Here is a 14893-nt window from a genome sequence, read left to right on the forward strand (position 1 = left end):
CATGAGCTCGTGCTCTGTCACGTTCAGCTGTTCCTTTTCCGAGACCATCACAGATGAAAAGCAGAGGAGCACCGGCAGCAGCAGCACCAAGGGGGTGACCTGGGGACCTGACAAGCCCCCAGCCGACGCCACCTGCACTCTTCCTCAGCTGGCGGCAAATGGGTACTCAGGTCCACAATCCCTATCAGCTTTTTTAGATAAGCTTGATGCCAAAACTCATTTGAAGGCGTTCATCTGATCTGAACTGATGAAAAGTTATGTTACAGTCTTCACTTCTCCCACTTTGTGTGAACATGGGTTAATTTGGCTACAGATATATTAATGTGTTTGATTCTGGGATGCTGCTCCCCACTCTACCCGGAGTCTAAGTACATACGCGGGGTAAGCACCTCATCACCTTTGTAAAATCCCAAGCCTGCTGAATGTGGAAACCTCTGTTTCCAGGGTCGTAGATAAGGGAAAACAACGTGCTCACGCTGCAACTATAGCTTCAAGATCAGTCCCGGGCAACCCCCCAGCCTTCACCATCTTGCGTCACATCAGTTACTAAAAACCCTACGAAGCTAAGAGCCTGGTTGGTGACAGTGACGAAGACAGGAAAACTGTCCAACTCAGACCTGAGAACTAAAACCAAAATAACCCCACACAACAACAACCCTTCTTGCATCAGCAATGACAAAGGCTCCCTTATCTTGGGTATGCTTTTTCAAAGAAAGTAGACAATGTTTACTATTTCTCGGAAAGATGATAATCTCCCCCTCAAAAAAATGTGCTTAAAGAAGTTTAACCTGGCATGATGAGAAGCATCAATAAACCAAAATGTTCCCTGATGACTGTGGGAAACTGATTTCATTCTGGACTTGTAGGTACAGACAATGTGACAATGTGGTCATGTATGAGAAAGAAATGCCAGGCAAATAGTCCAGACATGAAAATCCTTAGCCTTCATGGGAGAACGTGGTCACTTCAGGCTGTGGTGGGAGGGACTGGCTTACAACACTGTCAGAAATAAAATGAATATTATGTACAGTTATTTAAAAGTGTATATGTTTTTCAAGCTGATGGGAGTGACAAAAATAATAAAGAACACTTTAATAACTGAATAAAGTGAACTTTATAGGTCACCAATGGGGCCATTTAAAGAAGCAGATTATTATAGCTCCAGATTCAGAATAAGCTAAATAGTATTCTTTATCATAGCTTCTTTAGACCATAAAAAGTATCTGTAAAGGTGATAAGTATTAATGCTTTGACTGGGGAGGGGGTTCCAGTTTGTGGATAGTTCTGGAGAATTTAGGTGACTTGTAGAAAGGTGGTAGGTTTGAGGTGGCATTTTGGGGAGTGAAAATCACTTTAAAAAATAGTTTCACTAGAACTGGAGGGTTTGAGGTGAGTGAAAATAGCTAACAACACACATCAAGCAGGCTTTACAAAGGGGACTACTGAAGGGGAACAAATGTGAGGATGGGTTTTCATCGGTAGACTAGCAAAAACTGAGCATGGAAGCAGTGTACTCGATCCTTAAATCAGCACTAATTTAATTTTAGTTTCATCAGAATCCTGGATGATTCTTTCCACAGAGCCTAGGTATTTGCCAAAACTCTATCACTAAATATGTCATTGAGGGTTGATTGTGTATTTTCTTTTCTTTTCTTTTCTTTTTTTTTAGTTGAAGTATCATCAGTTACAATGTGTCCATTTCTGGTGTAGAGCACAACGTCCCAGTCATGCATACACACACATATATTTGTCTTCATATTTTGTTGTATATTTTCTAAAGACACCCAGCTGTGTCTCCTTTTCTTTAAGTCAATCTTGTGTTCACATTAAATTCTAATTCTACTGAATTTTTCACAATATTTAGTGTTAAACTCATTGAAACAACTTTTCAGCTAAAAGCTGGACAACATGTTTTCTTCTGAAGAGACTTACTTCATAGGCCAGCAAAACCACGTTCCAGGGTCTGCGGTAGTATGTCCGGGTGTTTCCATCCCGAACTCGGTCACACAGCCCGTTGTAGTACTTGTTGTCAAAAGGCGTGCCGAGGGGATCCACCCCTAGGATGTTGACCCTGGGAATGGACAGAGCAGCATCAGCTGTGGAGATGCCAGGAGCCAATGCAAGGCAGCCATCTGTTGCTGGGGAAGAGAGAGCACTGGCTCAAGTCCCCGGCACTCAGTGATGTAATCAGGAATAGACGTGAGAGCCTGTTCACCCCAGCTCTGTGTCCCAGCCAGGAAGTATACCTTAGGAAGCTCTTATAAACTCTTTTAGGCAACAAGGGCACTGTTGAGGGCACAACGAACAAAATGCAATAAAGGAAGCAAGAGACCATCTGGCTCCTGGAGCCAGACTCCACTGTTGCAACTCTGAGCTAACCTCCCTCAGTGGATTACGAGCCAACGCTGCGATACCACTGCTTTAAATTATTTGGGAACAGAGCATCTCGGGGGGGCAGTAGAACGTAGGCACGTAATTTTTAATCTATGAAGAAACATTGGGGCTCTTTTTCTCCCCATTCTCTTTAAACTCAAACCTCTTTCTCCAGCTGTCTCATCACGTGTCAAGAACCTCATCCCCTCCAGGCTTATTTGATGCCTATTACACTTTCCGAGAGAAACACAAAAATGTCATCATCCGGCAAGGCATTCTCAAAAAGCTCTACTTTTTTTCTCCCAGCAAAATATTTTTATTTGGCAAGCTTTAATTCAGAAATAGGAATCTTGTTTAGCCTAAAAAAAAATTGTTAATTTTGATTTGTAGGCCAAAAACTAAAATATGAACAAGAAGCATTTCCTTCTTTATGAAGTACTAATTGGAGGAAGGGTCATTTCTAGATGGGGTCTGGAACCAATGGCCCCAGGACAGGGAGGCCAACATAGAGGCTTGCTCCTCACATCTATAACTCAGCTTGGCACAAAAGCATAAACTCTTCAGTTGCTCTGGACCACATCCCTAACTCCAATGGGCTGGATTACCAATTCGGATGCTGGTTTCAAGAGCAATTTGTCAAAGGGTGTGGATGGCTTACTGCAAACCCATCACTAACGCAAGAAAAATAACTGGAAGGGTATCCTATTTCCAGTGAGTTCATTAAAAACAAGCTCTTTATATGAACAGCACATTCTTAACGAACTTTGAATCTACAAAGGAGATGAACATTATAGCTCAACTTTAACGAAAGGCAAGTTAAGGAACTGCTTCAGGACTATCTTCCTCAAGGTTGACTGTATAGTTAAAATGAACTTCTTCTTGCCTTACCAAAAATATCTTTCATCAAAAATGCTATGGCCCTGAAGTTCTAATAAAGGGCCAAAAATTAGACCTAGTCACATGAATAAGAAAGAGAGGGAAAAATAAACATTATATATCTAGTTTATTTTCTTAAATATCTTTTCCTAGATTAAAATTTGGGCTCCAACTTTTCACCCATCCCTGTATCTACAGACTTATGAGGGATAAATATTTAAAAACAATATTACTAAAGGTTTGATACAAAGACGTAGAATACTGGAAACAAATGATCTGTGTCTGTTTCTTCAACAAGACATCAAGTACATTTTCATTATTCCGTAGTGAACTTGTCTTCCATATATCTGCATTAACAGAGACCCTGTACCGCTTCCCTTTCTGCGAAAAATGACATTCATCTTTGTAATGATGATGAATTCTTAGGTGACTACTCTATCTACATGTAGCGTAGTGTTTTTAATAAACAGTGGGTTATTTTAAGACGGTTAATAGTCTTTGATCTCATGAAAATTGTATTCAGGGTAGGTAGTTGGACACACAATCACTAATTCCAGAAATCAGTCCATGGACGAAAACGCATGTGCCTGATGAGCAGTTCAGGTAAGTGACAGACAGGTTCCCAAGAGGCAGAGGTCCCCATGGCAGGGTCATAAAAAACATTTTAGAAGGAGTAGGATTTGATTTGTGTTTTGAAGCATGGGGCCTGAAGGGCAGGAGGGAGTAATGTACAGAAGTCTGGAGGTGGAAATGTGTAGGGCATGTTTTTGGGTAGCAGTCTTCAGATTTTCTGCTTGTCTACTCTCTAAAAAAATGTTGATAAGCTATGCTTCCTTGTACGATTTTAGTTTGATATCTAAAAATGTTTCCTCTTAAGTTTAAGTAGTTGCAAAGGATATGGTTTCCCAGCATGCTATAAATATTTACATTTTAAAATATAATTATTTTGCCTCTTTTTAAAATAAATCCAATGGGATATAAATTCTGTAGTGATGGTAAGTATCAAGTGACTGAAATGTTTATATCTCTGTAACAGCTGGAGGTTTTATGGTATTCTTTTTGATTCTTTCTTTAAAAAAAAATAGACTATTTCTTAGAGCAGTTTTAGGTTCACAGCAAAATGAGTGGATGATACGGAGATTTCCCGTATGTCCCTAACCCCCTTTTATGCTTGAATCTATATTTCTATCCCATTTCTGCCACAGAATTGTAACCTAACGTAGTTTTATGTTTGGAAGTTATAAATGATCACTTTTCACACTTTTCTGTACCAAAAAGGTATTAATTGAAATATTTTTAACATTAAATATACTTTGACCATAAGGTCTAAGTACTTTAAAAATTCTTCTATTGTGCTACCATTATTAGTAGTACATTTAAGTATGTTAAAATTTAAAAATAGTTAGTGAATGTAAGTAAAATTTTATTGGAAAATTATCTCTCAGTGAAATGAATGAGGCTTTTTTATTTAATGGATTAGTTACTGCAAACATGGATGAATATTACTTATTTCTAGAAAAAGACAGGGTGGGTTCAGTATCAATTTTATTTCTAGTTTCCATTTTTATAGATGCAAATGCTGAGGAGCTTAACCCACATAAATAAGTAGATAAGAATTGAAGGAATTCTGTCATAGCAATGTCACTCAATTCTTTGATCTTCTGAGGTTTATGCCAAAAAAATACATATTAGTCTTTCATTAAAAGTTATTTTTTAAGTCCATTAACTAGCAATCAATTGAGACATCTTACAATGTTGCTGGTAAAAAGAACTGGAGAGCATTTGACTTTAAGGGGTTAGAATCCAAGTCCAACTGAGTATCAATGTTTGGAGCTGTTTCTTGTTTTTTTCACCCCATAATAAAATGTGAGATGGGTCAAGGGTGTACACTTCTTTTGGAAAGTGGGAGTTAGGTGATTATAAAAGGGGAGGTGAGAAAGGAGAATAGGCTTGACAACTTGAATGCAGCTACGTCATCAAGCTTATCGATTTTTACGAAAAATCTGTACATACGGTATTGAAGATTTATTATTAGTTAGCTAGATTAGTTCAGTAACTAAGAGTTGAGGAAACTATTGTCTTAAAAATCACCTGTCTCCCCTCTTTGAAAGTCTTTCTCCTCCCATGGTATGTACACCCCAGTTTGAAGGTTTTTGTTTTACGGAACAGCAACTTGACCAGTTGGCTGGATCCATCTGGAAAGTTACAGGGAAGCTGATGCACAGTCTAAAGTACAACTAAGGAAGAAATGTTTCAAAACTTTTGACTTGGTTCCACTACTACAGAGACAGCCAGTCTAGTCTAGAATGAGCCAATATTTTCTCTGCCAAGAAACATGAAAACTTCTTACGGATGGAATGTCATCGCCTGGGAAATGAAAAACATCGCCTGTTCTTTGGCAGCACTTGGAGATGCCTGTCTTCACACCTGCACCTAGAACCACAGGCAGTTCCAGTTTACCAGGTGAACCGCAGAGAAGTCTCCCTCCACAGAAGTGGTGCTGTGCTTCCACCACACAAAAAGGTCATCCCTTGCATATTGTGCACCTCTTACGGCTGCTTTGGATTTGTATTTTTTTCAATGAGTGCGAGATGGCTTGGGGATTTCCCTAAATACTTCTGGAGAATCTCAGATGCCTACAACAAGACAAGAACTTGTGATACAAGTGAACTCTCTCGGCATAAGAATTTACACGAGAGTCCTGCAAATGGAAAAAAAAAAAAGTATACATTAATTACTATAAATACTCGTGATTTTCACATGGAAAAGAATCTGACTGTATGACTGCTGGTGAGACTTGTTGAGGTTTTCCAGTCTGGACGGTTTATAAGCATGTTGCTATGATTAGAATGTTTACCTCTACTTCAGTGTAGTCCCATCACCCCAAATAAGAGTAATGGAGATGTGTAGTAAATAAATATGTCATATTAATGGCATTGAAGAATATCATACATATAATAAAGCATGTTATTTTGAAACCTCTTCTTAAATATTAATTAATGGTTTATAGTACTCTTCTAAATTCTTAATTAAAATATCTGGGTAATAATAATCATAATAGCTACTTAAGGAATTTCATTTTCTAAGATTAGTTTTGCTTTGAAATTAGGGAGTTGACTTAGGGGCTCTGTAATGATGTGGGGGAAGTGATGTGGGTCGTGGCAGGCCTGTGGAGAGAAGGGGCAGGGAAGGTGGCATGATAAAAAAAAAGATAGTTTTCGATCTGTCAGGGAAACTTGGGTTTTAGATCTGCTAGCAACGAATGAGCCAAATGGTCTTACTTATTTCACTCAGTTCTTACCTATAAAATACATGTACTACTGCCCCTAACAATCTCACAGCTAAGGGGAAGAACGTGCAAAAAGGTTTTGAAAAATTCAAAGCATTATGCTAATGAAAGCTGTCAGAGAACAATAGGTTTTATGAAAACTAGTTATAGGGGATGGCACATGGTGATGGGGAATTTAATTAAAAAAAAAAAAGTTGGTGGGCTGATTCTATCAGAGCCTACCTCATTTTCTGCCTCTCAGTCAACCTTTCCCAGAGCTGGGGCCCCTCGCTACCACTTAGTCCTGAAGGCTCAGCCGGGCGAGGGTCCCCACCTCCAGTCCCGACTAGGGTAAAGCATGAGGTATTGAAGGGGTCCTAGCTACTCTCTGGGATGCCTCATGAAGCTCCCTGGCAAATGCTATAGAACAAATTTTCTTTTTCCCGAACAAAGGAAATCTATAGATGACAAACGAGTGTTTTGCATCTAAGAGGGTTATGATTTCTGTTATCTTTTTCCTATGAAACCAGATGTAAATTTGCATGGAGTGAGAATATGTAATATATGCAACACCCTGCTTTAAGCCTGTTTGTTTAGCTCAGAGAAAAAAACTGTTTCTTGGATCCCAAAGAACACAAAATACAGTAGTGATGTGCTCTCACCACAGACTCACATCCTCTCCCTGAGGGAGGCAGCAAGAGGAGTCAGAACTCACTGGTGCTTGCGGTGATCTGGTTACACAGTTTTGGACAACCCCTGTTCATTTCCACCAATTATTAAGAGGCCCTGCTGAGTGTGGGGCTCAAGACCATCCATTTGATTCAAGAGTCTTACCTTTAGGCCAAGGGCCAAAGGCACTGGTGGATCATATTTGAACTCTGCTGCGATAAGATTTTATAAAGCGAATGAAGGATATGTGAAATGTTGTATCTGGGGTCTGACTCCTGATATGCTGGAATTTTTTCCTTTTGGTGATTAAACAACTGGAAGTTTCATCTGCCTTAGAGAGAGGAGGCATTTCCACTTATAGCCAAGCCAGACACGGAGGTCCTATCTTAGGAACTGCCCAGTTCATTAGTGGAAGATTTTGCTCAACCTCAGCACTATTGACACTTCGCTGTTCTGTGCATTGTAGGATGCACAGCGTCACCCAGGGCCTCTACCCACTGGGTGCCAGGAGTGCCCCCACCCCCGCAAGCTCCCCACCTCCATGTTCCACAGTCATGACTGCTAGCAATTTCCAGACATGACCGAAAGTCCCCTGGGGAGAAATCCCCTCTGGCTGAGAACCACTGCCTTAGTCCCTCTATCAGCTTTGCTTTTATCATCACCCCATCTTCTTTCCTCTCCTCATCCCCCTTCCCCGGACCGCAGGACTGAACCTGAATTTCTTTCCAGGAACCCAGCTTCATCCTACCTGATGCAACTGACATATTTTAGAAGCATTTAAATTAATTAATTCATCTGTTTATCCACCCATTGGTATTAATTGAGTGCCTACTATGAACCAGGCACTGGGGTCACAAGGATGAAGAGACATACTGTGTTACAGGCAAAGAAACACAGCCCTGTGCAATCTCTATCAATATACCAACAAATCCACAAAGAGTACTTTACTGAAAACTGCTCAGAACAACTCAGGGAAGCTATGCTGTGGCCATCCCTGGAGGGTTCGCTAACTAAATGAAATAGAACAGAGCAGCACCCCAGACATCTGTTATTTTCCAGCTCTGAGAGCACAGATCTCTGCAAATGGTCTCTATCCTGTATCAGTCTAAGTTCTAGACTGTCCAAGACGTCTCCTCCGAGCTTACCCTGCTAGAACGCCTATGGTTTGGGAAACTTCGGCTCTGTCATGAGAACCAGAATTCTCCACACCAGCCCTATTTGGCATCAGAACTACTTTCTCTGAACTTTTCCTCTTGAGTGAACTCCAGAATGCTGGAACCGCCACCCCACCCCACTCCACTGAGAACTTATATCCAGGAATAGAGGCAGGAGAAGTTCCAACAGAAGACAGTCTTCCTGGTTATTCAAATATTTGACTTGAATTTCCAGACCTACTCCTGGCAATTCAATTTCAAATGTTAACAAGCCACTTCAATATTGCTACGGTCTTCCAGGGGTTGATAAACAAGGTGTCTCATCTCCTACCGGATGTGGAAGTAATCTCCTACCATTCTGATGGTCTAATCCATTCTGCAGACCCCTACAGAGGCCCGGTAGTTTGTCTGAAGTACCACGACATACTAATTCGGCACCTACCTTCTTTCAAGTCCAAATGTAATTCAAACAGAACAGAGACCCATAGGCTACTGTTTACAGCGGCTCAAACCCTCTACTTGCTGCAGCTCGGCAGGAGAGAGGGGGGCCTGCTTCACTCATCTTCATCAAGAAACATCCGAGTGGAATACAGACCCGTAGCCTGCTGTCTGTGCCATCTCGGACTCTTCAGCCACTCTGTCACCGCAGGGGGGACGGGGATCACTTTCACAGGCATCCTCATCTGAAAAGTCCCCACAGTCGTCGTCACCGTTACACAGAAGTCGCCTCTTTATGCATCGGCCTACAGTCAAAATCAGGAAAGACTTCATGCATCTATCTAATGCCAAATTTCCTCTTTTTCCCCTGAAGTTACCAGACATACTTTAACGGTGGAGGGGAGGGACCACACACAGATTTGAGCTTTTTGTACAGAATATAGAGACGGCCCTTCCGTCGGCCCCTTTCACATTTGGACGTACGGGCGTTTCTTTCCGCTCACGAGCGCACCCAGAAACCCACCCCGGGCAGTGGGAGCGCGAGGGTTACCTGTATCACACCTGAAGTCATTGCCGCAGTCGTCCTCGGGGTCTTCGCAGGCCTCCGTGGGCTCGCACTGCCTCATGTCTCCCACGGCGTCCGCGCACTTCCGCCCACCGAACTGCCCAAAGGCTTCAATGCTCCTTGAGCGAAACTGCACAAAACCAGCTAGAAATGTCAGAGTTTCTAATGCCAAAAAGAGAGTATGATCCAAAGCCGCCCCCAAATCTCTGCAGCCCTCTAAACTCAGGTGAGTCCGTGATTTTACGATGGAAGCTCTGAAAACAGTTCCTGGTGTTATTTGCAGTAACAGCTCACATTGTAGGGCTGGAGTCTCTTCTACAGACTATGGTCCCTCCTGATTCTCATTTATTAAATTGCAACATTCAGGGTGTAAGGGGGTGCAGCTCAATGGCAGAGCACATGCTAGGCATGCATGAAGTCCTGGGTTCTTATCCCCACCACTTCCATTAAGGGAAAAAAATAAAAATAAAATTAATAAATGGCAACATTCAGATTCCCCAGCCTCATCCGTCGAGATACTTACCTTTCCTTCTGGGTTTAGAACCCAAATGGAGGGCTGCCTGCCTCGTAGTCATTTTCCTAGAGATGCTGGCAATACAGTTTCCATGTGGGGACTTCAGCGGGGAGTGGGGATGAACACTTACCATTTGTTTGAGGCAAGGGTCACATTTTGACCATCCACTCCAGGGGCTTATCCTGCAGTCGATGGGCAGTGGTGTGCCACTGCTCTGCCCTGGCTCCGGGTCGTAACTAAGATAATAAAGCATGTCAGCTCATACTGACCATAAAGTGTGCTTGTTTCCAAAAAGTCTTCACAAACCAGTTTTTTTATTGACTTCTCCTCTTCCGAATCATAGTACTTATCCTTTTACTCTCTCATTTGACCTTTGATCACATGCTGTTTTGTATTTTCAATTCATCTTTTTGTTTAATTCTTGTACTGCATGGTAATTTCAACTTCATCCTAACAGTGACAACAACCATAATAATGGTGATGGGCGGGGAGGGTATAGTTCAGTGGAAGACTGTGTGCTTAGCATGCACGAGGCCATGGGTTCGGTCCCCAGTACCTCCGTTAAAATAAATGAATACCTAATTACCCATCCCCCCAAAAAAGTTCCTTGTTACATACTAATGGTGTTGAAGAAAACTAGCAAGTCCTCTTACTATGAGTTTTTTGATGATGAGTCTTATATTTCCAACTGGTTTACCAACTCATTGAAGCTAGAAACCTTGTTTCATTTTGTAAACCCCACTCCCCATACCCCAGCACCCAGAGAGTCTGGCAAAGCCTCAAGTCGCCTGGTTTTCTTGCAAATTTAAGCCAGCCCACTCAGCCCTTCCTGCCGCAAGCACCTCATTAATCAAGCTGTCCTAGCCCTTCATCCTGTATCTTCTGGACTGGAAGCCTTATTGCTTCACATTCCACTCCAGGACTTACTTCTCATCTTTCTGAAATATCAACATACGTATTTTGGCACTTAGAACCTTCCCTCCTACCCTAACCAGTCTTTGCTGCTTTGAACTTTTCTTTTTCTCTTGGTTCACCATTTGGTCCTCTTTCAGTTGCAACACCACCTTGGATTGTTATCTCATTCACGAGAGAAGGAAAACCAAAGACAAAAGCCAAGGAACAAGAGTCAGAAACTTTCCGCGCCACTTTCTGGAACTGGCACCTATTCTTTTCACGGTGCAGCCTTTCATTGCAGAGGGATGGCTGGGTGAAGGCCAATCCCTCCCGCAGAGCCCTAGATGCCAGCATCTCTTTGAGACCTTGATCAACTGAACATCTTCTCCGCTTAAAACTCTCCTTTAGTACCAGTTCCTTCCCATTTGTAGTATAATGTGTTCAAGTTTTTTACCTTAAACATAACAAATGTATGAGCAAATAGAACCCTCTTTCTGAACTTTACATTTTCTTCCAGCTACCCCCATCTCTCCCTCTCCCCTTCACAATGACACTTAAAGGAACTGCTATAAACATATTTCTGTTTCTCTCTTTTACAAAAAAAAACAAAAACAAAAAAAAAAAACAAACCAAAACTCACCTCCTCCTCCTTTTAGCTATGTCCCAAATTTTCTCATCTTTTTAGGCCAACTTTCTTGAAAAAGTAGTTTGTGCCCTGGTCGCTTGTTGCTTACCTCCCAATCACGGCTCAGCCCTCCCGCCTCGGGGTCATGGCTCTTGCCAAAGTCAACAATGACTCCAAGTGGCCGGTTCACTTGGTTCCCTTCAGTCCGTATCTTACACAGTGGTCAATACAATTGGCCACTCTTGCTCTTTAAAATAATGTCTTCCCATTGGACTGAATGACACCACCCCTTTAATTGCTTCCTTCCCCTCTGTCCTGTTCTCTTACTCTCCTAAGCAGACTCCTCCTTTGGTAGTCTCCGAAATGCTGTTTTTCCTTAAATGCCTGTCCTTGGATCTCTTTTTCTCTCTATGCTTTTCCCAGGGCTTTGGTTTCCATGTGAATGTTAACAACACTCAGAGATAAGTCTGCAGTCCAGACATCTCTTCCCAATTTTAAACTCTTGGATATAACTCCCAACTGGACATTGGCACTTGAATGTTTTCACGGCTCGTTGAATTTAATATGTCCCAAGACAAATTCATTATTTGTCCTCTTCTCTCAAAGCTGCTCCTCCTCCTGCATTTATTGTCTTGGTGAACAGCATCTCCATGTATACAATCACCCTAACTGGAGACTTGGGTGGTACTGGTCTTATCCGTGCTTATCCCCCATATCGAATCCACCACTAAAACCTGTTGTTTACAGTCTCGTAAATGACTCTCAAATCCATCTCTTCCAGACTCTTCTCTGGTCTACACTAACATTCATCTCTTCTAGATGACAATATTTTTTTTCTAATCCAGTTTCCATAAGTCATCCAGAGAGGTCTTTCAAAAATGCAAAGTTGATCATTCATTCCTCTGCTGAAACTCTTCTGATAGCTTCCCTCTGCTTTTAAGATAAAGTCCAGATTTTCTAACATGATGTGGTAGGCAGAATAATGACTCCCAAAGACGTCCCCAGCATCTGTGAATATGTTCCTTTACGTGGCAAAAGAGACTCTGAGCATGTGATTAAGAGGAGACGATTCTAGATTATCTGGGTGATCCTGTTCCAATCCTGTGAGCTCTTAAAAGCAGCATAATTCAGAGATGTGAAGACAGAAGTGGGAGGAGAAATTCAAAGCAGAGATTCAAATTCAAAGGGACTCCACCCATTGTTGCTGGCTCTGAAGGTAGAAGGAGTCTCGCCAAGGAATGCAGGCAGCTGGAAGGGGCAAGGAAATAGATTCTCCCCCGGAGTCTCCAGAAAGGACCACAGCCCTGCCGGAGCCTTGATTTCACCCCGTGAGACCCATTTCACATGCCTGACCTAAACAACTGTAGGATAATAAATCTGTGTTGTTTTAAGCCCCTGATTTGTGGTAGTTTGTTACAGCTGCAACAGGAAACTAAGCCACATGGTCCAGCAAGCTCTACATGGCCTGTCTCCTTCCCAATTCTTCAATTTCACTTTTCCCGCATCTAAGCACCAGCCACGTTGAACTTGAAATTCTCAAGATAAGCTACTTTTTCTCATGTCTTCAGGCCTTTAAACTTACTGTTTCCTAGTCACCACACTGATCTCATCTTTGACATAATTTTTTTTCCCCCAGAGAACCTTCCCTAACCCATCAGGTAATTAATTCTATGTATGTGTTCTTATACGTACATATTATAGCAACTTTTATCAAAAGTGCCTTTGCAATGACATACTTCATTCACTTAACTTATGTCTTCAGTCATTTATTTATTAATTGTCTACTATTTGCCCGCCATGGAGGATACAATGGCATGCAAAACCACAAAACAAGGGGCTAAGGAACTTTTCAATCTTGTTCAGCATGTGTACCAAGTGTCTGGAACATAGTAGGTGGCCAAGAAACATTTTAGGAATGAATAAATGAATAACTAAGTGCAAGAAGGGGAAGAAAGTCCTTGATCATGTGGTCTAGGGCATACCTAGGCCTGTATTTCTCTAGGTTATGATCTCCTGATGAACTACCCACATCATAGTTTTGCAAGACTTGTTTGTCACTAGGCAACCTGCATGACTGGAGATGCTATTTCTGTATATCTGACTTTTGCCTACAATATCCAGAAACTCAGGCCTGATGAGCTTCTAAAAGTATAGCTTAAACATGTATTATGCAAGTTGCCAAAACTCCTTGAAGAACCTGCTTTCATGAAAGTATGAGTATTACTGTCTATCTGAAACCACGTGGCTGAGAAACTCTCTGCCAGAAACTTTCCATAAAACTAAATCCTCATCTGGAACTGACCGGCCTTATCAAGAGGCCATGGCAGATGCAGCTTTATGACTGGTAGCAATAGGTCTCAATACTCACGGCATATCATCATCCTCAGATGCTGAAAATAGGAATTATAGAACTGTGATTCCCTGTTCCATGCCAATTAAATCAGGCTTTCTGAGGGTGGGCTTCAGGCATCAATGTTTTAAAAAAGTATCCCAGGTGATTCGTGTTCACGCAACGTTGAGAAAACCTCTTTGCTACCCTCTGGTGGATATCCATGAAATCTGAAGAGGTGGAATTCAAGTTTGGGGGTGCCCATCATATCATATAACTCAAGCCTGAGGTCACCCCTGACCTGAGTCGCTGAGCGGTTGACCACTGGTTTCAGAAATTACTCTAGGCTTCATCTGTCAGTGCCTCCATGGATCTTTTCAATATCTTCTAGCTTCCCCAATATTAGTTCTGTAGCCTTCAACTGGAATCTTTTCCTATCTTTCTATTTTTTTTTTTTTTCACTTACTTAGAAGATCATGTTAGCATTTTGTTTTAGCATCTCCTCCAAAGAGATTACTTCCTTGGTTCTAGAAACCTCACCCTCAACAGACCAGTGGCATGACACCTTATTTTTCTCATCTCATTGAGACCAGCTTCAACGAATACCTAATTCAGAGGGTACAGCACAGACTGAATGATCCTGGGTGAAACCTACTGCAGAAACTGCAGAGTAAATTACAGTCCTTTGCTTGGCAAGCCTAGAACCCAGTCAGTGATGGGGGCAGATGAGAAGGACTGTTCACCTGTCTCACACATGGGAAAGTAAAAGCAGGGAATTATGCTACTTATTCAAAGTTGGACGGTTAATAGCAAAACCGGATTTAAAATCTATGTCTCTCCACTCCTAGTTCATGGCAATTTTGCCCTGTCTCCTGTGCTGCCTTCCCCACGCAACTCAAATCCTCTTTGAAATAATCTAAAGGGTCATAGCTTACTCAATAATTTCTGGATGTAAGAGTTTGATGATTTTTAGACATTTGGAGACAATTAAGTTAATAAGGATCTATATATATATATATATTTTGAAGCTTTTATTTATTTACTTATTTTTTCTGGTGCACAGCATAGTGATTCAGTTATATGTGTGTGTGTGTGTGTGTGTGTGTGTATACTTTCTTATTACAGATTACTACAAGCCATTGAATATAAGTTCCCTGTGCTGTTCAATAGAACCTTATTGTTTATCTG

General features: G+C 41.6%; 1 protein-coding gene across 1 annotated transcript in view; it reads right to left on the reverse strand.

Annotated features, from left to right (window-relative positions):
• The window catches only part of C9 (complement C9), a 46042-nt gene that overhangs the window by 24012 nt on the left and 7137 nt on the right, over positions 1–14893 (reverse strand). The window contains exons 2-5 of the mRNA XM_006185155.3: positions 9988–10093; positions 9329–9473; positions 8936–9083; positions 1933–2071 (exon numbers count right to left, since the gene is read on the reverse strand). Of these exons, the coding sequence (XP_006185217.3) occupies positions 1933–2071; positions 8936–9083; positions 9329–9473; positions 9988–10093 (538 nt within the window). The remainder of the gene's footprint in view (positions 1–1932; positions 2072–8935; positions 9084–9328; positions 9474–9987; positions 10094–14893) is intronic.

This window comes from Camelus ferus, chromosome 3, assembly GCF_009834535.1.
Source record: "Camelus ferus isolate YT-003-E chromosome 3, BCGSAC_Cfer_1.0, whole genome shotgun sequence".
In the NCBI taxonomy this organism is placed as follows: Eukaryota; Metazoa; Chordata; class Mammalia; order Artiodactyla; family Camelidae; genus Camelus; species Camelus ferus.